This window comes from Lutjanus erythropterus, chromosome 24 (genome assembly GCF_056507025.1).
Source record: "Lutjanus erythropterus isolate fLutEry1 chromosome 24, fLutEry1.hap2, whole genome shotgun sequence".
Classification (NCBI taxonomy): Eukaryota; Metazoa; Chordata; class Actinopteri; order Lutjaniformes; family Lutjanidae; genus Lutjanus; species Lutjanus erythropterus.
The window spans coordinates 7,801,776-7,826,929 of record NC_139340.1 but is presented as its reverse complement, the minus strand read 5'-3'; the positions used below and the strand labels follow the sequence as shown (position 1 = coordinate 7,826,929).

General features: G+C 37.7%; 3 protein-coding genes across 3 annotated transcripts; 2 read left to right on the top strand and 1 right to left on the bottom strand.

The window, feature by feature from the left end:
* The first annotated feature begins 53 nt into the window (after positions 1–53).
* Positions 54–3,890, top strand: LOC146304624 (OX-2 membrane glycoprotein-like). Its single transcript, XM_084713608.1, has 4 exons — positions 54–211; positions 1,484–1,825; positions 2,269–2,577; positions 2,755–3,890. The coding sequence occupies exons 1-4, from the start codon at positions 157–159 to the stop codon at positions 2,967–2,969; spliced, it is 921 nt and encodes a 306-aa protein (XP_084569734.1). The 5' UTR covers positions 54–156; the 3' UTR covers positions 2,970–3,890.
* A 9,599-nt stretch (positions 3,891–13,489) lies between these two features.
* On the top strand, positions 13,490–16,036 carry LOC146304623 (protein jagunal homolog 1-B). The gene is made up of 4 exons (XM_084713995.1): positions 13,490–13,629; positions 14,498–14,595; positions 15,047–15,119; positions 15,224–16,036. The coding sequence occupies exons 2-4, from the start codon at positions 14,507–14,509 to the stop codon at positions 15,611–15,613; spliced, it is 552 nt and encodes a 183-aa protein (XP_084570121.1). The 5' UTR covers positions 13,490–13,629; positions 14,498–14,506; the 3' UTR covers positions 15,614–16,036.
* Positions 16,037–18,843: 2,807 nt separating this feature from the next.
* nfkbiz (nuclear factor of kappa light polypeptide gene enhancer in B-cells inhibitor, zeta) lies at positions 18,844–23,461 on the bottom strand. Its single transcript, XM_084713621.1, has 10 exons — positions 22,796–23,461; positions 21,969–22,060; positions 21,337–21,659; positions 21,144–21,249; positions 20,894–21,040; positions 20,409–20,472; positions 20,150–20,319; positions 19,721–19,831; positions 19,473–19,640; positions 18,844–19,104 (listed from the first exon to the last, which is right to left on the bottom strand). The coding sequence occupies exons 1-10, from the start codon at positions 22,869–22,871 to the stop codon at positions 19,066–19,068; spliced, it is 1,296 nt and encodes a 431-aa protein (XP_084569747.1). The 5' UTR covers positions 22,872–23,461; the 3' UTR covers positions 18,844–19,065.
* Positions 23,462–25,154: the final 1,693 nt, after the last annotated feature.

The window sequence follows — 25,154 nt, the reverse complement described above, 5'->3', positions numbered from 1 at the left end:
TCAGTACGAGGCGAGGCGAAGTTTGTGTCGAAGGAGCCTTTTCTTTCTTTCTTCTTCAAACCAACTTTCCTCGAAGTTACCTGTTGAATATTTGGGTGCGCGGCGCTCCGTGGCGTTTCTCTTGAATGTTGGTGCGAGATACAGTTCGCGGCAAAGATGACATACCGTGCAGTTATGTCTGTACTTTGTGTGTTGGGACTGTTTCATAAAGGTAAGAAAGAGTTTCTCCGTGTCCATGACATACAGTGAGTCTTAACAGTTCGCTGAAAACAAATGAAATGTTTATCACCCAAGGCTTTCATCATAGATTGCGGTCGACTTTGTAATATCATCACAAAATAATGAATCGATTTTTTGTTTTATACTTTTTAATTACCCTTTCTGTGGTACATACGCAACTTTTTGTGACGTCCACAAAGAAAATGAAACATTTATTATTATTATTTATTCTATTTATGAATAAATAGAAATATGCCTTCATTGAGTAATTATAAATATATATCAATACAAACCTTAATTATTTATTATTTTTAGCATTTACTGTGTGTACTTGAAAGCGCGTTCCACCCTGTTAGTTTGTATTTTTGCTTCGTGAACAACAAAAAAAAAAAAACCCTATGATACTTTTACCAAGTTTTCGGATGTTAACCTGCATGTCCTACTACTATATTTCCACCCTGGTAGGCTTTTTTTTTTTTTTTATGAAGAATTAAACCACAAAAACATTCAAATATATGTGATATATATGGACATACTGTTTACACAGGGTAGAAAATCTATCACAAAATGTAAGGAAATGCATATAAATATATAAAGTTGTCATTTAACTGCTTATGCATTTTACCAATATGTATAAAAGGTAACATGTTGTAATTATAATCAGTTATAAGGCAATTTATTTGGCTGTACCTCTGACCTGCTGCAAGTTTTACCAACTAATAATGTTGTGTTGAGTTGATTTCATTGAATCTTGGAGTTTTAGACACCTCCAACAAATGTTTTCCAAAATTATTGAGTAAACTCACGGAAGTGAAAGTGATTAATGGTTAATCATTTATTTTCTATTGCAACCATGGTCAGCTGGAACAGTTGGAGCACTTCTGTTTTTAGGGAGAGTCAGTGGTTTGTTAGTGTGTTTAATGGTAAGTATTCCTGGATTGTATTTAATATTATGTCTTTTCAATAAACGCTAAATGTTAGTGAATTTAAACAGTAATTGTAGTATTAACTCACATGAGTCATCGTTGATAATTCCATCCTGTTAGGGTCCTTTTCATCCTGTCAGTCACATTATTTTTTAAAACAACAAAACATTTTAGGTATTTAATTTAGAAAATACTCTTTCATTAGTAGTTGAATGTTTAATGTTTAAATTAATATTTTATATCATATTTTGCAAAGAAAAAATGCCTTATTATTATCAGTTAAATCACAGTACACAGACTCTCAGCTGCAGCTACACCTCTGATGTCATTTCCTGCAGGTCTAACATCTCTGATACAGACACAGCAGACTGTGATGGCAGCAGCAGGAGAAGAGGCTCTCTTAAACTGTCAGCTGATTCAATCCAAAGATGTTCTTCAGGTCACATGGCAGAAACTTTTATCAGAGGGGATGAAGAAGGATATTGCCACCAACAGCAAATACTTTGGTCAAAGAGTGAATGCTGACTTCAGAGATAAAGTGAATTTTGAAGATGCTGGACTGCAGAGCAGCTCCATAGTCATCATAAATGTGATGGAGAAGGATGAAGGCTGCTATCAGTGTCTGTTTAACACCTACCCTGATGGTGCTCTGACTGGTACAACCTGCCTCAAAATCTATGGTAAGAAACCTTACAGCATTATCAGAGAGATTTTAATAACACTCAGGCTGACTTTACACAGTGAATTCTAATGCAAATAGTTGCAGGTTGCAAAGTGCATGAAACATAATTTAGTAATTCAAAGTATTCAAATACAAACAAAGTGTCATATAACACAATTTAAAAGGTAATTTCACTAAAATTAGCTGGCTAGATGGGTCATTTTTTAATATCAAGTGGGAAGTCATTGTAACCACATTTGAATCTTATTTTGTAAATTTATTTCATATAATTTTCTCACTGGATGTTATCAATTTAGACACGTAAAAAAAAAAAAAAACAGCACTCCTGGTAAGTTTGGCCAGTAGCAGGTTATGTTTCTGTTACGAACTAACATCACAGACAAAATGCGTCATGTCAGAAGCTGATGCCATGTTGTATTTTTAACTGTGTTTTCTCTGCAGAGCTGCATGAACCTGCTCTACATGTGACAGAATCAAACTCTCCTGAAGAGACAGTTGTGTCCTGCTCGGCCACAGGTCGACCTCCTCCCACTGTAACATTACGTGTCCTGAAACAAGACCTCAACTTCTCACGCTACAGCTCTGTCAATGTCACCAACACCAACGGTACAGTCACTGTCACCGCTACAGCTGTGCTGCCTGGTTTCCGTGACAACAGCATACAGGTTGGATGTGCAGTGCGAGTTTTCTCTGGTCCTCAGATAGAGAGATTTATGATGATCCCTGAGGTCAAACAGACGTCTGCTGATGGTGAGAAACACTTTCAAAGACACAGATTTAAAGATTGATAAATACTTTATAAATCTGATGTTCAAGTTTCTTCTGATTTGGAATCTGGATCAAATAACAGTAGTGTCAGTCAGTTAATGGTCAGATGGTCTCAATTCAGTATCCCTTTTTTGCTTTATTAATGTTCTTTTCTCCCAGACCCCAACTTTGTGCGTATATTGGTGGTGATAGTGTTTGCTTATTGTGTTGCTGGCCTCATAATCGCCTTGTGTGTACGAAAATATGGAAACAGGTCAGTTCTCCACCAACAATTAATATTTGTTGTTGTAATAGCTGTTTACATGGTAACTGTTTATGAAAGACAATTGTGGCAACCTGAAAACAGATCTGTTTTTTATGGCATCTATGTATAAAAGATTAATAAAAGTTTATTGGCTGTAACTTTTCTAAAATCCTGCTGCCTGTCATACAGGATCTCTGCGGACAAGGCAGACTGAACAACCAAAAATGCTCAAGTAAGAATCTTAACACTGTCACGATTATTGCTAGAATTTATTTTTCTACCTACAATCGTGTCTACATACATCCTGAATTCATCGGTTCAGCATGACTGTTATCCAGAGGATTTAAGTTACAAAAATATTGCATAATGTAATAATGTGTCTCTTTTTACCTTAAGGGCCAGAACAAGTTCATGCAGGAGAACAAACAGACACTTACTGAGAAAAATGAAACGGGCAACAATCCCGTCTTCCTACAGCTTGTAAGAAGACTTCATTGTTACTGGTATCCTCAAGACTTTAGTGCCAGAATGAAGTTGGAGGCAACATACAGTCACATTTATAAAGACACTGACCCTGAAAGAACTCTTCGAGATTCATCTTTCAGTACGACATAGAGAACATGTCTCAACTCATGACCGATAAAAGGAGATCAAAAACAATGTTTGTACTTTTTATATGTAAGTACTCATCTTTCCTATCACTTATACCTAAAAAATATTTCTGAATCTAAATAATCTCTCAAAGTGACACATGCCTGCAGTATTTGTAAACCCGAACTTGAATGAGAGACAAGTGGACCTCATAATAGGATTGGGAGTTCATCCACTGAGTTTAGTCATTTTGGACAAAATTTTGTACTGATTTTGTTGTAATCTGCACATCACAGACCTCTGTGCAAAGATACTAGTGTGATCAAGATGGTTATTCATTATTGTCTAAAGGCTAACACCATTACAGAGACATGGCAACAGGAACACAGACCTCTCTTTAAGTTACTTCTAGGGATAAGACAAGAATGGGATGACCTGAAAACAAAATGCTTCTGGTCACAGGTGAGGAAGCATAAAAAAAGTGTTTTTCAAAAGCTGTGAATTGAAGAAGTTCAGCAGCATACAGTCATGAACGTGCACAAAAAATGGCTGATCGGTCCAGCAATATACTGAATTATTGTCACACAAACTTCAATTATTTCTGTTTATTTATTTTTTTATTTAAATTCTTTTTTTTTTTTTTAAATAAAAATATTTTTGTTTGTCTGCTTTGTTCATGTGTGTTTGACCCTTGAATAATATGGAAAATGTGTAGGTGTGTGTGTGTATATATCTATATCTATATATATCTATAACTGACACTATTGTGACCGTACTTCAATGTAAAGAAGTCAGGAAAGTTCTTAAAAGTCAACCTGTGAGGACTGAAAGGCTTTGAGGGAAGCACTGCGGTAAGTCAGAGGTCTTAGTGTGCTGGGTTAGGCACTGGACTCTGAACTACAAGGTTCTGGGTTCAAACCTGAAGTCTAACAGAGTTTTTTGAAAGCAGATGTCTCTTTACCAACTTTAAAAGAATCCACAACCACAACATCAAAACTTCAGGAGAGTTCTCTATCAGCCCAAGCTGTTGACTCAGACAGACAACTGATGTTTCTTGAAGCTTTTCTACCTTTCTGAACTAACAGATGGACTTTAAACACAGTATTTGAGAGCTTTTCACTCTTTCTTTTGGACACCAACTTTTAAAAGTAAGTGAGACAAGTGAGATTTGAAACTACAACCTCAACTTTTCCAAGAAACAGCACTCTAACAGAGTGAGCTATTTCCTCAGACAGAGCAACTTTCTGTCTTAGGGGTCTTTGTTTTTGACAGCAGCCTTGAAAACTAAAATAATCACTGATAGATGGATCCCATAACATTAAAACACTGGCAGTGCTTCAACACTCTGAGCCAGTGTTTCTCAGTCCTAGTCCTCAGAGCTCACTCATGTTTTACATGTTGCATGTTTTAGATGTTTCTCTGCTCCAACACACCTGATTCACATGATCAGGTTGATGATGAGCTGATCATCTGAATCAGGTGTGTTGGAGCAGAGAAACATCTAAAACATGCAGGGCAGTGAGCTCTGAGGACCAGGGCTGAAAAACACTGTACCATGACTGTACCCAACAAAGTTTTTTAAAAAAAAAAAAAAGGAAAAAAAAGTGTCAAGAAGGAGCAACACAGATCACATTAAGATTTGTTGTTCTTCCGATGACATCGTGCCAGCAGCATAAACATGTACAAATTCTATGTTGTGCCTCTGTTTATCGTATTACATCTGTAAAATATATATGACGGTAATCCTAATGCATTAAGGAAAGGGGGGCTTAAGTCGCAGAAGGGGGGAATTGAACTGGAAACCTCATGACAACAAACCCAGGAAGGAAACCACTACACTAATCCAACCGCGCCACCCACCCCCGCATTTTTTTTTTTTCTTAAATGTAAGAAACTCGGTGGACTCGGCAGACTCTTGCTGACGTGGGACCGACATGGCTGTGCTACACTTGGTAGACTTGGTGCACCTACTAGACCTGCACACTTATGAACACCAGCCATGTCACTACCACGTCAGCAGGGGGCAGCACAGTCTCCACCACTTGGACTGGCCTATCACAGTCGAGGAAATTGTGGCTGGTGGTTAGACTCCAGAGTTCAGTGTCTGACGATTGGAAGATTGGAGGAGAACATTTATCACCATTGTATTATTATTTGATATGATTCAATCCAACTGTGTCTGTGTTCCCAAGAGTTATTCTTCATTTTTAATTATCATACAAGAATCACAATCACAGAGAACTCTTATTGATCACTTTTATGACATTTTTGTTTATTTTTTACACTTGAGATAACTCAGATTGTCTACCTATGTGATCTAGTTATGGTCTTCATGTTTATGGAGTCCACAGATGATTTTACCTTAAAAAAAAAAGTTGAAAGGATCAAAATAAAGTGTGAAAAATAGGCCAGTCCAAGTGGTGGAGACTGTGCTGCCCCCTGCTGACGTGGTAGTGACATGGCTGGCGTTCATAAGTGTGCAGGTCTAGTAGGTGCACCAATTCTACCAAGTGTAGCATAGCCATGTCGGTCCCACGTCAGCAAGAGTCTGCCGAGTCCACCGAGTTTCTTACATTTAAGAAAAAAAAAAAATGCGGGGGTGGGTGGCGCGGTTGGATTAGTGTAGTGGTTTCCTTCCTGGGTTTGTTGTCGTGAGGTTTCCAGTTCAATTCCCCCCTTCTGCGACTTAAGCCCCCCTTTCCTTAATGCATTAGGATTACCGTCATGTATATTTTACAGATGTAATATGATAAACAGATGCACAACATAGACTTTGTACATGTTTATGCTGCTGGCACGATGTCATCGGAAGAACAACAAATCTTAATGTGATCTGTGTTGGTCATTCTTGACACTTTTTTTCTTCTTTTCTTTTTTTTTTAAACTTTGTTGGATCTTTATGTTTGGGTACAGCCATGGTACAGTGTTTTTCAGCCCTGGTCCTCAGAGTTCACTGCCCTGCATGTTTTAGATGTTTCTCTGCTCCAACACACCTGATTCAAATGATCAGGTTGATGATCAGCTGATCATTTGAATGAGGTGTGTTGGAGCAGAGAAACGTCTAAAACATGCAACATGAAAAACATGAGTGAGCTCTGAGGACCAGGGCTGAAAAACACTGTACCATGACTGTACTCAAACGTAAAGATGCAACAAAGTTTAAAAAAAAAAAAAAAAGTGTCAAGAAGGACCAACACAGATCACATTATGATTTGTTGTTCTTCCGATGACATGGTGCCAGCAGCATAAACATGTACAAATTCTATGTTGTGCCTCTGTTTATCATATTACATCTGTAAAATATACATGATAGTCATCCTAATGCATTGAGGGAAGGGGGCTGAAGTCGCAGAAGGGGGGAATTGAACTGGAAACCTCATGACAACAAACCCAGGAAGGAAACCACTACACTAATCCAACCGCGCCACCCACCCCCGCATTTTTTTTTTTTCTTAAATGTAAGAAACTCGGTGGACTCGGCAGACTCTTGCTGACGTGGAACCGACATGGCTGTGCTACACTTGGTAGACTTGGTGCACCTACTAGACCTGCACACTTATGAACACCAGCCATGTCACTACCACGTCAGCAGGGGGCAGCACAGTCTCCACCACTTGGACCTATTTTTCACACTGTTTTTCACACTGGCCTATTTTTCACACTATATTTTGATCCTTTCAACTTTTTTTTTTAAAGGTAAAATCATCTGTGGACTCCATAAACATGAAGACCATAACTAGATCACATAGGTAGACAATCTGAGTTATCTCAAGTGTAAAAAAATAAACAAAAATGTCATAAAAGTGATCAATAAGAGTTCTCTGTGATTGTGATTCTTGTATGATAATTAAAAATGAAGAATAACTCTTGGGAACACAGACACAGTTGGATTGAATCATATCAAATAATAATACAATGGTGATAAATGTTCTCCTCCAATCTTCCAATCTTCAGACACTGAACTCTGGAGTCTAACCACCAGCCACAATTCCCTCGACTGTGATAGGCCAGTCCAAGTGGTGGAGACTGTGCTGCCCCCTGCTGACGGGGTGGTGACATGGCTGGTGTTCATAAGTGTGCAGGTCTAGTAGGTGCACCAAGTCTACCAAGTGTAGCACAGCCATGTCGGTCCCACGTCAGCAAGAGTCTGCCGAGTCCACCGAGTTTCTTACATTTAAGAAAAAAAAAAAATGCGGGGGTGGGTGGCGCGGTTGGATTAGTGTAGTGGTTTCCTTCCTGGGTTTGTTGTCATGAGGTTTCCAGTTCAATTCCCCCTTCTGCGACTTAAGCCCCCCTTTCCCTTAATGCATTAGGATGACTGTCATATATATTTTACACATATAATACGATAAACAGAGGCACAACATAGAATTTGTACATGTTTATGCTGCTGGCACCATGTCATCGGAAGAACAACAAATCTTAATGTGATCTGTGTTGGTCCTTCTTAACACTTTTTTTTTTTTTTTTTAAACTTTGTTGCATCTTTACATTTGAGTACAGTCATGGTACAGTGTTTTTCAGCCCTGGTCCTCAGAGCTCACTCATGTTTTTCATGTCGCATGTTTAAGATGTTTCTCTGCTCCAACACACCTCATTCAAATGATCAGCTGATCATCAACCTGATCATTTGAATCAGGTGTGTTGGAGCAGAGAAACATCTAAAACATGCAGGGCAGTGAGCTCTGAGGACCAGGGCTGAAAAACACTGTACCATGACTGTACCCAAACGTAAAGATCCAACAAAGTTTAAAAAAAAAAAGAAAAGAAGAAAAAAAGTGTCAAGAATGACCAACACAGATCACATTAAGATTTGTTGTTCTTCCGATGACATGGTGCCAGCAACATAAACATGTACAAATTCTATGTTGTGCCTCTGTTTATCGTATTATATGTGTAAAATATATATGACAGTGATCCTAATGCATTAAGGAAAGGGGGCTTAAGTCGCAGAAGGGGGGAATTGAACTGGAAACCTCATGACAACAAACCCAGGAAGGAAACCACTACACTAATCCAACCGCGCCACCCACCCCCGCATTTTTTTTTTTTCTTAAATGTAAGAAACTCGGTGGACTCGGCAGACTCTTGCTGACGTGGGACCGACATGGCTGTGCTACACTTGGTAGACTTGGTGCACCAACTACACCTGCACACTTAGGAACACCAGCCATGTCACCACCACGTCAGCAGGGGGCAGCACAGTCTCCACCACTTGGACTGGCCTATCACAGTTGAGGGAATTGTGGCTGGTGGTTAGACTCCAGAGTTCAGTGTCTGAAGATTGGACGATTGGAGGAGAACATTTATCACCATTGTATTATTATTTGATATGATTCAATCCAACTGTGTCTGTGTTCCCAAGAGTTCTTCTTCATTTTTAATTATCATACAAGAATCACAACCACAGAGAACTCTTATTGATCACTTTTATGACATTTTTGTTTATTTTTTACACTTGAGATAACTCAGATTGTCTACCTATGTGATCTAGTTATGGTCTTCATGTTTATGGAGTCCACAGATGATTTTACCTTAAAAAAAAAAAAGTTGAAAGGATCAAAATAAAGTGTGAAAAATAGGCCAGTCCAAGTGGTGGAGACTGTGCTGCCCCCTGCTGACGTGGTAGTGACATGGTTGGCGTTCATAAGTGTGCAGGTCTAGTAGGTGCACCAAGTCTACCAAGTGTAGCACAGCCATGTCGGTCCCACGTCAGCAAGAGTCTGCCGAGTCCACCGAGTTTCTGACATTTAAGAAAAAAAAAAAATGCGGGGGTGGGTGGCGCGGTTGGATTAGTGTAGTGGTTTCCTTCCTGGGTTTGTTGTCATGAGGTTTCCAGTTCAATTCCGCCCTTCTGCGACTTCAGCCCCCCTTCCCTCAACGCATTAGGATTACCATCATGTATATTTTACACATATAATATGATAAACAGAGGCACAACATAGAATTTGTACATGTTTATGTTGCTGGCACCATGTCATCGGAAGAACAACAAATCTTAATGTGATCTGTGTTGCTCCTTCTTGACACTTTTTTTTTCTTTTTTTTTTTTTTTTTTAAACTTTGTTGCATCTTTACCCCACAACACCAAAATAAGCTACCTCCAGATCCGACCCGCGCCCAACCCACCTCACCACCACCAGCAGCACCCCCCCCCCCCCCCATCACCAGCAGCACCACCCCCCCGCTTTTGCTTTTACAAGGGAAATAATTCAAATTTACAACCACACTTAAGAACACCACACGTACCAATAAAAAATAAAAAACAAAAAAAAACAAATGCAGGAATAGCTCAACAAGATAAGCAGCTAATGTCTGAAACCTGAGGTGGGTGGATCAAATCCAAGCTCCCCAGTCCTAAACTTTTCAAAGTATTAGTATTGTCACTAATAAAAACAAATTGGAATAAGTATGTAAAGGTCCTTATAAGGATAATAAATGATGAGATAAAGCGGAAAAATCAAATCCAATCCAATCCAATCAGTTTTCCACTTTTTCTTGTCTAATATGTGAAGAAAATCTTTTAAAAAACAGTTCAAACCTGTCTGATCCAATAGCTCAGGTTGTAAGACAATGGCTTGAGAGTTTGAGGTTGTGAGTTCGATTCTTATCCTCCTCAGTGACTTTTGAAGGCCCGAGTCCAAAGAATTAAATGAAAACCTCTAAGAACCGACAAATAACATGATAACATGTTTTTGGGTGTTGGACCTCAAAAATTCACTGAGGAGGATAAGGATCGAACACACGACCTCAAGCTCCCCAACCATCCTCTTACAGCCTGAACTATTGGATCAGATAGTTAGGTTTAGTTTCTCAGAGGTTTTCAATTTTTTCTCTGGACTCTGGTCTTCAAAAGTCACTGAGGAGGATAAGAATCAAACTCACATATCAAATATGATACAAACGAAATATCATACGTGTTAATTATATAGTTTTATTGTTATTACTATTATTATTTGATGTGTTGAGCTTTGATGAATCTGTGATATGGTTTCAGGATGAGCAGTGTCTCCCCCGTGTGGTACAGAGAGGTCATTGCAGATAGATGTGGCAGTTAATGTACACAGGGGGTGTGAAAAAATAACTACAAATAAAGTTCGTGATACTTGTCCTCAATGAAGGAAATGTCCACAGCTGTTCCAGGCCTGAGTAGAAGCAAAGTTTAATATTTTATAGTTTTATTGCTGAAAATGGTTAGAAAAGGCTGTTGACATGCAAAAACTTTCATTAGTAAAATTAGTCAAGACAAGGTGTGTCGCTGTCAGTGGTTCACTGTATTTTTTTAACAGACAAAGACAAAATGCCATAACAAAAGCCATAAAGACATAACAAGAAAAAAAGTAACAAGACAAAAATCAATGTAAAATACATAACAAGACAAAAAAGACATAAGAAGAAAAAAGGAACAAGACAAAAATCGATATAAAAGACATAGCAAGACAAAAATAAAATTTAATTTAGTCAACATTTATCTAAAACCATAATAATAACATAGTTTGTTTTACATAGGGTTTTTTTTCCAGTAAAATCATAAAATGTAAAAACTGGCTCATGTTACTCCATTCTCCTATACTCAGGCCTATAATTCTGCCAAGATTAGTGTGTTTGGATGGGATAAGGGGTATCTAAGGCTAATTAAGTTTTTTCTCTACACACATACTGTTGTAAAGTGTAACTTACTTTCACATAGTCATTTTCCTTTGTGCAAATCACACCACTATTTATTTATAATGTACTCTGAAATTTATTATAAGACAAATGATTTTTCTGTCTAACTTATAATTAGTGGACACAAATCTGATCATATATTTTTATTGAACCTCTAAAACACACAGAGCAACATGGAGCTGTTTAACACTCAGCTCATCAGACTGAACTACACGTGGAAACAACACTGATGAGACATGTTTCCTTCCAGCAAACCAGGACTGAGGGGGTGCTGGTGGTGGTGAATCACCTGCAGAGTTGAACAGACAACCTCAAACCCACCAAGCAATACTCTGACAGCATGAGCCATTGCCTCAGATACCTGTGCTTCCTTTCTTAGAGCTTATGAGTTTTTGCTTTGGACAGAGGCCTTCAAAACTCAAGGAACGACTGATGGCTCGACTCTATGACCTCAAAACTTCATGATAGTGCTTCAGTGCACTAAGCTATTGAGTTTGAGACATGGGGAAAAATTTCTTGGAGCCTGTCGCTCTTTCCGTTGGACACAAGTCTTAAAAGTGACACAAGTCTTTACCTTTCTTAGCTAACAGGTTGACTTAAACTTTCTTTTTTTTAGAGCTTTTCATATTAACCTTTGGAGATCAGCTTCCAAAATTGACTGACTTATCAGAGGATTTAACCTTAAAACCTCAAACCTCCCAAGCATCAGCACTGTAACAGGGTGAGCCATTTCCTCAGATGTTTGGATTGTCTTTCTCAGAGCTTATGAGTCTTAGCTTTGGACAGTGGCCTTCAAAACTCTGCCTGATGGATCGACCTCAAAACCTGATGGCAGTGCTTCAACGCATGTATCTATTGGGTCAGAGATATTAGAATGGTCTTTCTTGGAACTTTTTCATCAGACACTGCCTTTAAAAGTCAGATATCCTCAAAACTTTCAATCAGCGCTCTACCTTAGTGAGCTAACAGGTGGACCAGAGCTCTTTTTGTTAGCTTTTCACTCTGTTAACTTTCAAAGTTGTGTGATTTTATACTTTATACTTCCAAAAAGCAGCATTATGACAGTGTGATCCTCAAGCAACAATTCATGGAGTTATGTTAGGATTTTGTTTCTGAGTGGCATGAAGGGAACTACAGCTAGCATCTCATTATATGACTCTGTGTTGCAAAATTATCAGTGAATTGACCTTGTACCTGGAAAAATATCCAGAGTCATCCGGACTCTGGTGCAGATTTTTCTTGCACAGATCATGATTCACCCTAAACACCTATTCTGCAGTGGAACTCTGAGCAAGTAATTGTCTATAAATTCATCAGATCAGCATTATTTTGTCATTTCAGAGGCTGATCCACCTTTTGTCTTTGTCTGTGCGTAACATTTCAAGATGAATTTACGAGTCATTAAAGTATGACTGTACGGATGACAACTTTACACCAGCGTTTGTATCGTCTCTCCACTTTTAAGCTAGCTGCAGTGCATTTACTGTTGAGTAAAAAGTAAAAACAAATAAGAAGCAACAGTGCATAGACAAACATTTATGGCTGAATCCTATTCAGATATCTGTACATCAGTTTATTTGTTTGTTTACTGTGTGCACAAACTTTACGGTATATCATTGAGAAACTTGTCCCATCACTGTTTTCAATAAGCACTACACATCCCTGTGTAGGGTTCGCACATTTGCTTGAAGTATTTGTTATTCTTTTGTGAAAGCATTCACATCACACATTAATATAGTTGAACTAGAAAATGCATGGTTTATAAAAAATAAATATCCCTTTGTTATTGCTAAAAATACAAATTGAAAATATCTTCCCATGTAAGACAGTCGCAAAATTAAAAAACAGGCTATTACTCAAGTGCTATGGGTTACAGGTAACATCAGTGTAAAGGAAAAGAAGTTAAAAAAAACATACATTTCATATACAATAACTCTTATCTGGCATTTTGGACGCTGAAATGTGTTGATGACTGCACCATTTTAAGAGATATTGACAGATAAACAGCTTTAACTGACAATTACTCCATTTTCTACTCAAGTACAGACAAATGCTGTAAATAAGAAGTGAATGTGGCATTTAAGGCACAGGAGACATTGTTGAAAACATTGTTAACATATCTGTAATGACAAACCCCATACACATGAATGGGGAAAGTGACGTCATTTGTCCTAGTAAAAATTACATTGTGGATATCTGAAATGATAATTGTGTATAGGAAGAATTACTTTGTGGATATCTGAAATGTTATTTTTGAATAGGAAGAAATGAATTACAGATATCTGCAATACATATCCAGCCTAGCTATTAAATGTTAAAACGGCTTGCCATAAATTTGTTAATACAAATAAAGTTATTTGAATTAAGAGAAAGTGGGAGTGTCTTGACCAATCAGAGTTTGAGGTGTCATATTTCCTGTCCTTCCGTCACTCTTCCAACGTATGGATCCAGTCAGCTAGCAGCAGGTCTCTCAGTGTCAACCTGCATCTTTATGTGTTTTATACCTACCGTCTATGAGCAGCAAATAAAAAGTACGTATTACCATTAATCTGTCATATGTTTTCGCGAACGTTACGTGACAGTTTAGCAACTTCCTGTTTATCTTAAGCTACACTAGCTTAGCCAGCACGTACATCTGTATGAGTTACAGTAGCTAACAGCGTAGCTAGCATTAGCTTGTTAGCTCAGCTCTTTGCCCGGAGTGAATTGAGGCTTTTACCGATTCATATGCACTGGCATGTTTATCGAGGGGACCTGGCAAGATTGGAGTATCTTTAAAATCCAGGCATCTGCTAAATATGACCCATGCTATCTTAGCAACTTTAGCTAATGACAAATGAATGGACGTACCCCGAGTATCATACAAAATCGCTGCAACTGTGAAGATTACAGTGGTTAGATTTAACAAAGTACGATTACTTCGGTACTGTACTTAAGTATTATTTTGAGGTACTTCTTCTTGACTGTAGTCTTTTCTTCATTTTAGTACGTCACAACATTTCAGAGGGAAATGGTGTACTTTTTACTGCACTTCATTTAACTGACATTTTTTTTAAATTTACTTTACAAATTAATATTTTGTAACACAAAACAAAGGTAGAAATGTTTTGCTTTAAAATAAAACTACCCAACAGTATACAAGTACAGCTGAAATGTTTAATCAATGGATTAGATGATCAATAGAAAATCAGTCTATAATGAAAATTATCATTAATTGCAGTAGTATGCAAAGCCTAGACAGTCAAATTGAGCATTTATCCGCACTGAATACCAGTATATTCTGATATAAGGACCAGCGTCCTTTAGAATTGAATCAACCACTTGTCCCTGAAAATAGCTTATTGATTGATTTTTAATAGGACGTGAAACTCTTCTGTTAAATGTGTGTTTTGCTTTCAGATATTCACAATGGCTTCTCGAGCAGGTCCGAGAGCAGCAGGCACAGATGGCAGTGACTTTCAGCACCGGGAGAGGGTGGCTTCTCACTATCAGATGAGGTATGTTCTTATACTGTTAATGTAATTGAGTATACATGGTACAGGTTAGATTTACTCATCATTGTACAACACAGGGTTTAAGAGTGTGATTAATTTTTTGTTTCCTTTTTGCAGCTCAACATTGTTAAATATGTATACAGTATTGGTTGAATAAATAAACTCCCCGTCATATCCATGAAATAAAATGTATAATGATGTCTGCCATTACCCATTTAGTTATTGATCAAAAATCATATTGTGTTAATATTTCCTGAAAGCACTAATAATCAACTCTACAGTATTGTCAGACTATCAATAAATATTTTGAGGTATTTGTTCAAAAATATTGTGATATTTGATTTTGTCAATATCATCCACCACAATTCTGAAATGAATACATCGTTGACTTTGATTAACTCTTTATCTACTTGTTGTGTGTGTGACTGTTCCCATCTGTCTCTATTTGGCGCAGTGTTGCCTTGAAGTCTGAAATCCGTAAACTCAACATTGTCCACCTGCTGATTTGGGTGCTGATAGCAGCTCAGGTAATGACAAACCTTTAGAAACTGACACAAACCTTAAAATAAATTTGTTTTTGACAGACGGTTCAGAGCTCATTGTGACTCTGTGTTGTCTTTTTCGTTCTCAGGTGACAGTGAGCCAGCTCAGCCTGGTCTCCCACAAGGTAGTAGCCTCTCCGTACCAGTGGGAGTATCCTTACCTCCTGAGCATCATCCCCACAGTCTTCTGTTTCTTGGCACTGCCTCGTAACAACATTAGCTACCTGGTCATCTCCATGATCAGTGCTGGGCTCTTCTGCGTGGCTCCACTCATCTATGGCTCCATGGAGATGTTCCCCGTTGCGCAGCAGCTCTACCGGCATGGCAAAGCATACCGCTTCATCTTTGGCTTCTCCGCTGTGTCCGTCATGTACCTGGTGATCGTCATCGCTGTTCAGGTGCATGGCTGGCAGATCTACTACAGCAAGAAGCTGCTGGACCAGTGGTTCACTGGCACGCAGGAGAAAAAGAAGAAATAAGGTCACCTAAAAGACTGGTGTGTGGACAAAGAGGATCCAAGATCACATTTTTATTTTTATTTTTATTTTATTTTTTTGAGGGGGAAGCAGTCACTGAACTGGTGGATTGAGCCAGCAAAGACCAAGAGAAGAGCCACCCAAACATATTGTGGTCTTTTGTCATCTTTTTCTATCTATATTTATATTTAATGGTTATAAAGTATATTTTGCAGAATATTAGTCCCTGGACTGTATGTGACTGCTACCACCGTTCTGTACATTAATCCTCCTCACATTTCTGTAATTTCTGTTTGTCTGTACCTCGTTATTTCAGGTACTGACAGTGTTCAATAAATAATTGTAACTGGAAGAAGAAGACTGTAAAATCGTATAAGTTGATGTTTTGGAAATAAATGCAAAAATAAATTTGAATACTGTGTTAAATATGGATTGTCATCAGTTATAAATATCTTTTAATTAGTGATTTAAACCTTTTCATTTAGTTTTATTTGGTAAATGTTTATTATTATTACGGTTTACAACACAGTCCCTGGGTTTTCTGTGTGTGCAGTAAAAACACTCCCTGTAGGGCGAGGCATGTATGACAAAGGGAAGTGGGAGTTAGAGGAGACAAAGTAAAATTAAGGTCACAGCTGACAAAGTGCATGAGGACAGAGAAGCAGTGTTTTTGAAATATGTACTGTAAGTCTAGACAGTTGAATATGTGCTCAATCAATTGGTTGTTTGGTATATAAAATGCCAGAAAATAGTGTAAAATGTGGATCAAAGCTCAAGATGACATCCTCAAATGTCTTGTTCTGCCCACAACCCAAAAATATTAAGTTTACTGTCATAAAAAAAGTAAAGAAGTCCAGCCAAGAATTTATGAGATGCTGTCAACTTTGCTGCTTAACTCTGAGAAAGGGAAGATAATCACCCAGTCTTTCATGGACATTGTATATTAACCTACAAAACATGGCAATATCTCACGAAATGCTTCACCTGTTCAGACCGAAAAGGATCACAGTGTCTGGGGGTAAACAACATGGTTTAGCTTACCTGGTGCTCACGTTAGCTGCCACGGTGGCTAATATTAGCAGAGCTAGCAGGCAGCAGCTGCTCTGTCTGTAGGTTAATGTCCGTGTCTGTGCTTAATGTGGTCACACATCACTGCAGCCCAGTGGCAATTTATCAGATTATTCTGTCACAGTTTACACTCAAATTTATTTCTATTTTTTATATCAGAACACTGCGAAGCCACGCTGGTTTTACGAGCTCTCATCTGTCCGGCTTTACTGATTAAAAACATCCGGGATTGGCTGCTGTCTGATGCGGCTGCAGCCCCGACTAGTGGCCGGCGGCTGCATAACACCTTTAAGGCAATCTGTTAACTGGCATTGTGCATGATTAAAATATTGATAAATAGTTAAACCGACTAATATTTCTGCTGCTGACTAGCGAGGTGTGTTCTGTGGTAAGGCTGCAACGAACAATTATTTTCATCACAGGTTTGGTCTGTAAAATGGAGAAAAATATTGAGCATTGTTTTCCAAAACCCATGTCGACATCCTCAAATGTCTTATGTCCAGAACACAAAAATATTCAGTTTACTGTCATAAGATGACTCAAATCAGACAATATTTACATTTGAGAGGCTAGAATCAGAAGATTTGGACACTTGGACATTAGAAAATGACTCAAAACCACTAATCAATTATCAAAATAGTTGGTGATTAATTTAATAATGGATTAATAATTTATTAATCGTTGCAGCTTTATTACCAGTTACTTTTGAAGATGGAACAATTTCACACAAATACAGAGAGGCTAGACTTATACAATTTATTTATTTATTTATCTTACAATTTAATTTTAAAACTTTTATGCTATTGGTTTCTGAAGCACTTTCTGAACAGTAAAAAAGGGAGTTCATATTTATCTGACTGCTTGTATTAATTGATGAAAAAGTAGCCATGTGCCATAATATAGAGAATAGAGGATGTAATGCATCATGATGCATCGTGAAATTGGATCAAATCAAATCGGTTACAGGATAATCGTAATTGATTTTAATCGTGAGATCAATGAAGACGCACTACTACTAAGAAGCTGAAATCAGAGAATTTAGACTTTTCTTTTTTTAAAGTACTCAAACTGATTAATCAGTTGTCCCAATACTTGGCAATTGTTTCAGCCCTAAACTGTGGTCCTGGTTTGAAATAAAATAAATACTTTGAGACATTCACATTAAACAAACAATGGTACATGTGGGAAAAGTTAATACTCAAAAGTTCAAAATCAAATTCAACACTTTATTTTTAAATTTACAGTCACACACACCCTTATTACACAATTACATTGTTAAAAGTGTCAACATAATATATACACTAATGTTTTCTCTAATCAACATTATTTCGCCTTAATAGACACCAAAAAACATTTTCATACCCTTTAACTGAAATAAAATGAACATTTAAAAATACACAGAAAATGTGGAATATTGAAATAAAAGAAATTTCATGATATAACCTCACACAACAGCCCTTTCAGAATAAAATGTAGTTCAGTAATGAATCAGAATGTGTCCAAATCAGAATCAGATTTATTACCAACTACATTTTCATATATTAGGAATTTGTTGAGGCACATAACAATAAACATAATAAAATACAAAGAAAGCAATTACAACATACCAAGGCAGCGAACCATGGTACCATCTTGAATTTAATTTCTACAGAGAACGGAGAAAACGCATGCATTTTTGGCAAACACACAAATTTTAAGATAATCTACAACATGTTAACTCTTGATGTATTTCCAAGTACAATGATATGAAGCCTAACATTTACATTCCTTACATTCTGCTAAACCAAGTAAACAAACAAACAAAAAAAAAATCAAACTATTTTAATACAATAAAAATATGATAGAATCCATAAATCTAAGGGGGAAAAATCATCACCCAAAACTCAACATATGCCTGCAGATTTACATGTTCACTCATCGTATGTCAATCTTAAAATATCACCTTAATGCTTAAAACATGAAAAATAAAACAGAACAATGTGGCCACATGTACAATAATAATCTGTATTTTAACAACTGTATGATATACAACAAATAATTCCAAAAAAGACCAAATGTATTATACTTTTGCCAAGTCAGTCGACCCAAAACAACATTTTGTCAATATGTGTATCCTGGCCCCTCTCCAGGATGTTTCATTATATATGATAGTTTGTGTTAAAAAAAATAAATAAATATTTTTTAAAATCACAGTAAAAAAAAATATTGCTGTATTTTCCATCTGGCAACACTGAAACAGAAACGGCAAATCAAAACTTTTTTCAACTGGCATTACATGGTAATGAACAATTGGCATGTTTCACTGAAACAACCTGAATCTGCCTTGTTTTTGGCAAATACTATGTAATAAACTGGACTGTCTGACTGACAGTGTTCTTGAGCTTCACTTAAGCATGAAAATATTTCCCTTTCAGGATCTGTCGCACCTGTAAAACACAACAAAAAACAATAATTCAGTCATTTAGATTAAGTGACTTATTTTTTGGGGCTTAAAGGTCCAAACATACCTGTATAAACTTTTATACAAGAGAAATATTATTGCATAAAAAAATTTAGTTCCTATTTTTGCGTTCGTCTTTGACTCTAAATAACACTTCCTCACACTGTAAAAAAAAAAAAAAATGAAGCGAATAGATATGGGCATGTACCTGGATGTTTTAATTTGGCCCGTGTCCCATATGCTAACATGGAGGGGGCGGGGATTATGACCTGTACTGCTGCCACCAGGGGCAATTGAGATCTTTTGCCTTCACTTTTGGGGAGCTCTCATGTCTATATATGTCACACAGCCTACCTTTTCACCAATGGGTCCTTCAGGCACCAGCTGAGACGGCAGCTCATTTTCAAAGTTCCTGCTCCCAGGGTCGGCTCCTTTCCTCATCAGCAGCTTCACCGCCTCCACTTGAGTTTTATGATTTTGCAAAGAGCTGGCGACGTGCAGGGCTGTGTTCCCGTTGAACGTCTGAAACGTACAGACACAGAGCCGCATGTTACGGCGCAGGCATTTTCACTCCAATTTTTCGTCACCGCAAGACAACTCACCTTAACGTTCACGATCGAGAGCGAAGTTGGCTGGTCGAGGAAAAGTTTCAGCAGCTCCACATTTGCCTCCTCAGAGGCCATGTGAAGACACGTCCGTCCACTTTTTAGATCCTGCAGAAATGAAAAATCTCAAGCAGTTGTCTTTTCAGATTCAGTCAACTTCAGTCAAATTTAAAGCCCAACCTGGACACTTAACTTTTTTAAGTTAAAACAAACAGAGAAAAGAAAGTATGTGGGACTTTTTAACATTTTGATTCAAAAGTCACTGCTAATATTTCTGTTACACTTGAGTTTGGACTGCTGATTGTTTTTAAGAAGGAAGACGATTTTTAAAAATGATTGCAGGAAATCTGCATGTAAACTAAACCACAAATGAAGTAGCTGACACGTTTATTTGAACAAAAGTCAAATGCTTGCAAATAGATTCACCTTTGTCCCGAGGGAGGCGCCCATGAGCAGCAGAATCTTCATACAGTCAACATAAATCTTCTTCCTCTGTACCAGCTCCGTAGTCATGTAAGAGCAAGGATTTTCCAGAGTCCTCAGCTCTTTAACGGCAGCGTTGTGAGACAGGACTGCTCTCTGCAGCGGGGTTAAACCTCCAGACAGAGAAAAGGAATATTTCATTATAAAGACGTGTTTCAGGAGCATCAGAAATGAAGTTTTCAGCTAAATAAAACATGCTCACCATCATAATTGGACATTTCGATGTCAATCAGCTGCCCGCTTCCCATTAGGGTCTTCCAGATGCTCTGGAAAGAAATGAAGATAGAAAGAAACAATATTGCCTGTATTTGGGATGATTACATTTGACTGTTAAGACACAATTTAACTTCTTTTAATCGGATGAGAGCACAGACTTCTAAGAGATGTGAGCAAAATGTAAAGTCCAGCTCTGTTTGCAGTTTTCCTCATCATGTGAACAGTCAAAGGTCTATGGCAAAGAAACAGGCCCAAACAGATGATTCACATTAACTGCACTAAGTACAGTTACACAGTTACAAATTAACAAGCCGGATACGCTGCACACAGCCCAGCATTGTAACAAGTGCAGTTTTTGATTTACATACTGATAATCAGTTTCCTGATAGCAAAGTGGCACTAGGTGAGAGTTTATTATTGAGACTACACTGAGAGAGCTAGTGGTGATGCATTAACAATCAAATCTGATACCTGAAGACTGAGAAAGTGGCCTTTTTCAGCACACACATGCAAAGGAGAGCGGCCCCACAGGTCTTGAGTGTTTACTTGCGCTCCATGTGTCAGCAGGTCTTGGACAATCAGGTGCTGATTGGTGGCGACCGCGATCTGAAGAGCTGTCTGTGCACAGAGAGCCAAGGACGAACGATTTAGGCTTTCAGCGAAGATCAGCATGAATCTTAAGCTATGCTGCTGTGATATTAACAACATTACGTGTTTGTACCTGCCCGTTGTGTTCTTTTAAGTCCAGGGAGCCACATGTGGACATTTTAGTGGCGAGCACATAAGCCAGAGCCCGTCTACCTTGTGCCACTGCTATGTGAAGAAATCTGGCACATGGGGAGAAATAAGGGCAATTACAGCACATCCACGTACAAAATCTACTCAATATTTTGATGACATTTGTCAATACATACGTGTCACCATCTGCATCTTGCATGTTCAGCATCTCAGGGGAAAGTCCTCCCACCTTATGTGCCTCTTGTTGTATTTGCCAGTGAAATAAAGTAATTCTGCCGTCAGCAGGCGGAGACCCTTGTTCCTGCAGAGCTGGATGTTGCGTTTGTTGTGGGGCGATGACATGACCATTTCCAGGAGCAAACAGATTTGTGATATTGGGATCCACTGGTGCCGGAGGCCCCGACAGATGAAGCGGACTCACGTCGCTGGAAATATCGTCGGATTTTGCAGATTTAAATTTATGCTCCAAGTTGCTGTCATCCTGCGAGCAGTTCCATCTCTGAAAGAGAATTATTTCCCAGCTGTAATTTTTGTAAAATGGTTTGCATACTAAGGACTTATCTCATCAGTGAAGTAGAAAAATATTTAACCGCTTCCTCATACTGAAGGAACTCATAAATCTAAATATAAATACTTATCCTCGTAAACAAAGTAGACAGGTGAACACATTTCTGACTAAATAAAAACATAATATGCACAAAATATTCATATAAAACATTGCATCATTTCATGGGAAATCCAAACCCTGCAGTAAGACTTGTCATATCTTGTCCTTGTCCATGTTCATTGCCTAATACTTGTGACTAACCTGTCGTCTCATCTTCAGCATTTCTTTCACCGTGTTCTTCTTCTGTATAGCTTGGGTGTATTCTGGTGGCCTCGACTCAGTGGCAAAAAAGCCTGAGGGGAAAAAAAAACACAGTATGCACTGAGTTTTGATCAAACGAAATCACATAGGTGAAAGTTACATTAGACAAAGACTGTAGGAAGGAAAGGTTTTTTGAGTCTGGATAAGAGAAAAAATAATATATATAGATTAAAGTGGAAATATCTGACAACCAAACAGTGGTGGAACAAGTATTCGTGTCCTTTACCATTGTACTTAAGCAAAAGTACAGAAGTATTATCATCTAAATATACTTCAAGTATCAAAAAAGCAAGGTAACTAATAACTAGATAAATGTATTGGGGTAAAAGGCTCAATATTAAATTCTGAGACATAATGGAAAAGAAGTACAAAGTGGCATCGAATGGAAAGACTCAAGTAAAGTACAGTATATAAAGTGGTTAAAATAAGCTCAGCCTTAATCGTAAAATGCAACATACACATTAATGCAGTTAATTAACACTCACAAGAACCAGTTTATAGCTCAATCAGTTTTTTTAAACTTGATTTTAGGTAAGATTTTGACTGCAGGTCTTTTACTGCACTTGAGTATTTACACAGTAATGTCAATGGTGACAAATTCAACACACACACACGTTACTTCCTCGTTCCCCTGCGTCCTCAAAACAACACAAGTGGAATCAAGTGTTCAGGAACGAGACGATTAGAGAGATGACGTGTGGTTAGAGTTTCATACTTATCAAAGAGCTGAGTAGTTGTATCCGATTACCATAACTATAAAAACTGACCTTTATTGTTCATGAAGCTGGTCCCCATTGTCAGACTCTGGCTCCAGCTGCCTTCACTTACTCTTGGATCCAGCATGGTCAAGGAGTCATTTATTAATGCTAAACTCCACTTGGAACTGAGGTTTTTCTGCTTTCACACACCTGGAATGGAAAAGATGTGGCCAAGAGTCAACAACACGGTGTAACACTACAAACATGTATGACTGACAGACACACCTTACTGCTCTTCTCTGCTTGTCACAGCGATATAAGAAATGAGGAAAAACTGCCAAACCAAATGCCCCATGCACCTGGCTTCGCTTAACTTCCTGGTTGACAGGTTACTCAGGTGGGGTCTCATGTCAGCTTCAAAATAAAAGTATTAATCATTGTGTGCTGGAATTAATCCAAGACGGCAAATGCAGCCACATTTAGTTTAATCATTTCTTCTTTGCAGATACATTTGATTTAAATTCAAAGTTTATTCAGAGATAAAGTAAATCCTTATCTGAAAAGAGTCCTCAAACAGAGTAATAAGGTTCAGTTAACATGCAAATTAGGCCAGTGTGCTGCAAACCACTGAACAATCAGCTTTTGTAAGTGAATCAGTAACTAAACTGCAGGTCAAACATTAAAAAGAAACCTGGAAACATTTACAGTTTAGTTTTTCTGACATTTCTGAGTGACATTTTGTTAACAGATACAAAGTAAGGTGAAAGAAATAAAGAAAAAACAAAGCAAAACTAATATTTTTTTTGGTTTACACACCTGTACCACTGGAACATCTGCAGGTTGAAGTCTGTCGCTCCGGTGGTAAAAAGGGAAGTGTAGGTACAGAGCAATTTTTTGTTGTGTGAAGCTGCTGGTTGCACAAACCACTCCCATGTTTAACAGCTCAGATTTCCCCTGAAAGAAAGGCACGTTGTACTTGGCGTCGGTCCACATACAGTGTGTTCTAGTGCGAGAATAACTCTGGCAGTGATAGCAGAGGAAAAGAAGTCCTCATTTTATATATTATAATAATATCATATATGCATATAATAATATGATATTAATATCATATTATTATATGCATAAACTGGAAAGTAATACCAATAAAGTAGAATAATAAGTAGAATGCAGGACTTTTACTTTACTAATGGAGTATTTCTACATTACTGTTGTGGTAGTTACGATTACTTTAATTATGGATTCATCTGCTGATTATTTTATCAATTAATCGATTGACTGTTTGGTTTGTAAAAATGAAAAAAAATGAGAGAAATGTCGTCACGATAATCCAATGTTGTTGTTGTTTTTTGTCCAGTGGTGGAATATATGTACATTTACTCAAGAACTTTACTTAAGTACTTGAATATTTCCATTTTATGCTCCTTAATACTCCTTCTCAACTACACTTCAGAGGGAAATATTGTACTTTTTACTCTGCTACAATTGTTTCATAGCTTTAGTTTCTAGCTACTTTTGCAGATTTGAAAATAAATAAATAGATTAAATAAAAGCTATCAAATGTAGTAAACAGAATATTTACCTCTTATGGTGGAGTAGACATAGGAAGTGGTACTTGAGTACTTAGTTGCACCATTTTTATTACGATTTTGACAGTTTGCACCACAGAAAACCAAAAAAACAGTAAACTTCAGAACTAAATGAGTTTATTTTGGTGACATTTATTCTCCCGTGAAACCTGTAACGTTACATAAGAGGTGATGACATTGTTTCCTCATTTCGAAGCCATTACACAATCCAGTCAGCACATCTGGAACATCACATTTCGGGTTAAAGAACAGGACTGTGCATGTTTTATATTGAATCCACTGTGAGGGAGCTGAAGGGAATGACGTGCAGAGCGAGTAACACATTTTCACTCCTCGGTATGAAACAATTCATCATTAAAAGAAACAATTTCACAGTTGAAGGTCAGACATGAGAACTGGCAGCACACTTTGCTTCATGCTTAAGTCTGTCTCTCATTTTACTTTATATATCCATTTTGTAAGTAGTGTTTTATATCCCAAAAGCATTTTGAGTCTTTCAATGCAGTGATTTCATGAATTCAGTTTAAGAAATAACTGCATGACTACACAGAGCAGACATTAAACCATTCCTCACTAAATCAAATACCCGTCCCGCCTCCATCTGAAGGGAAACACTGGTTTTATGTTTGTTTCAGTAAATACTGACATTAATTTACTGGCTTCTACTTTCTCTTCAATCCTTCTCTATAGAGCAAAAGCAACTAGTTTAAGAATGTGGGTTTTTCAGGTTTACAAACCTCCTTTTGAATAAAGAATTAATTTAAATAACTTTATCAGGATGCAGATAAGCAGAGTGCAGCTCCTCCTTGGAATTGTGACCACAGAATCAATATTACAAGATC

Excerpts from the sequence above, each read along its gene's own strand:
- LOC146304623 (XM_084713995.1), top strand. The coding sequence starts at position 14,507 with ATGGCTTCTCGAGCAGGTCCGAGAGCAGCAGGCACAGATGGCAGTGAC. Across the intron at positions 14,596-15,046 it reads GCTTCTCACTATCAGATGAG|TGTTGCCTTGAAGTCTGAAA; the intron begins GTATGTTCTTAT and ends TATTTGGCGCAG. Across the intron at positions 15,120-15,223 it reads GGGTGCTGATAGCAGCTCAG|GTGACAGTGAGCCAGCTCAG; the intron begins GTAATGACAAAC and ends TTTCGTTCTCAG.
- nfkbiz (XM_084713621.1), bottom strand. The coding sequence starts at position 22,871 with ATGCTGGATCCAAGAGTAAGTGAAGGCAGCTGGAGCCAGAGTCTGACA. Across the intron at positions 20,473-20,893 it reads GCCACTTTCTCAGTCTTCAG|AGCATCTGGAAGACCCTAAT; the intron begins GTATCAGATTTG and ends ATTTCTTTCCAG. Across the intron at positions 19,105-19,472 it reads AAGGACCCATTGGTGAAAAG|GTGCGACAGATCCTGAAAGG; the intron begins GTAGGCTGTGTG and ends TGTGTTTTACAG.
- LOC146304624 (XM_084713608.1), top strand. The coding sequence starts at position 157 with ATGACATACCGTGCAGTTATGTCTGTACTTTGTGTGTTGGGACTGTTT. Across the intron at positions 212-1,483 it reads GTTGGGACTGTTTCATAAAG|GTCTAACATCTCTGATACAG; the intron begins GTAAGAAAGAGT and ends CATTTCCTGCAG. Across the intron at positions 2,578-2,754 it reads CAAACAGACGTCTGCTGATG|ACCCCAACTTTGTGCGTATA; the intron begins GTGAGAAACACT and ends CTTTTCTCCCAG.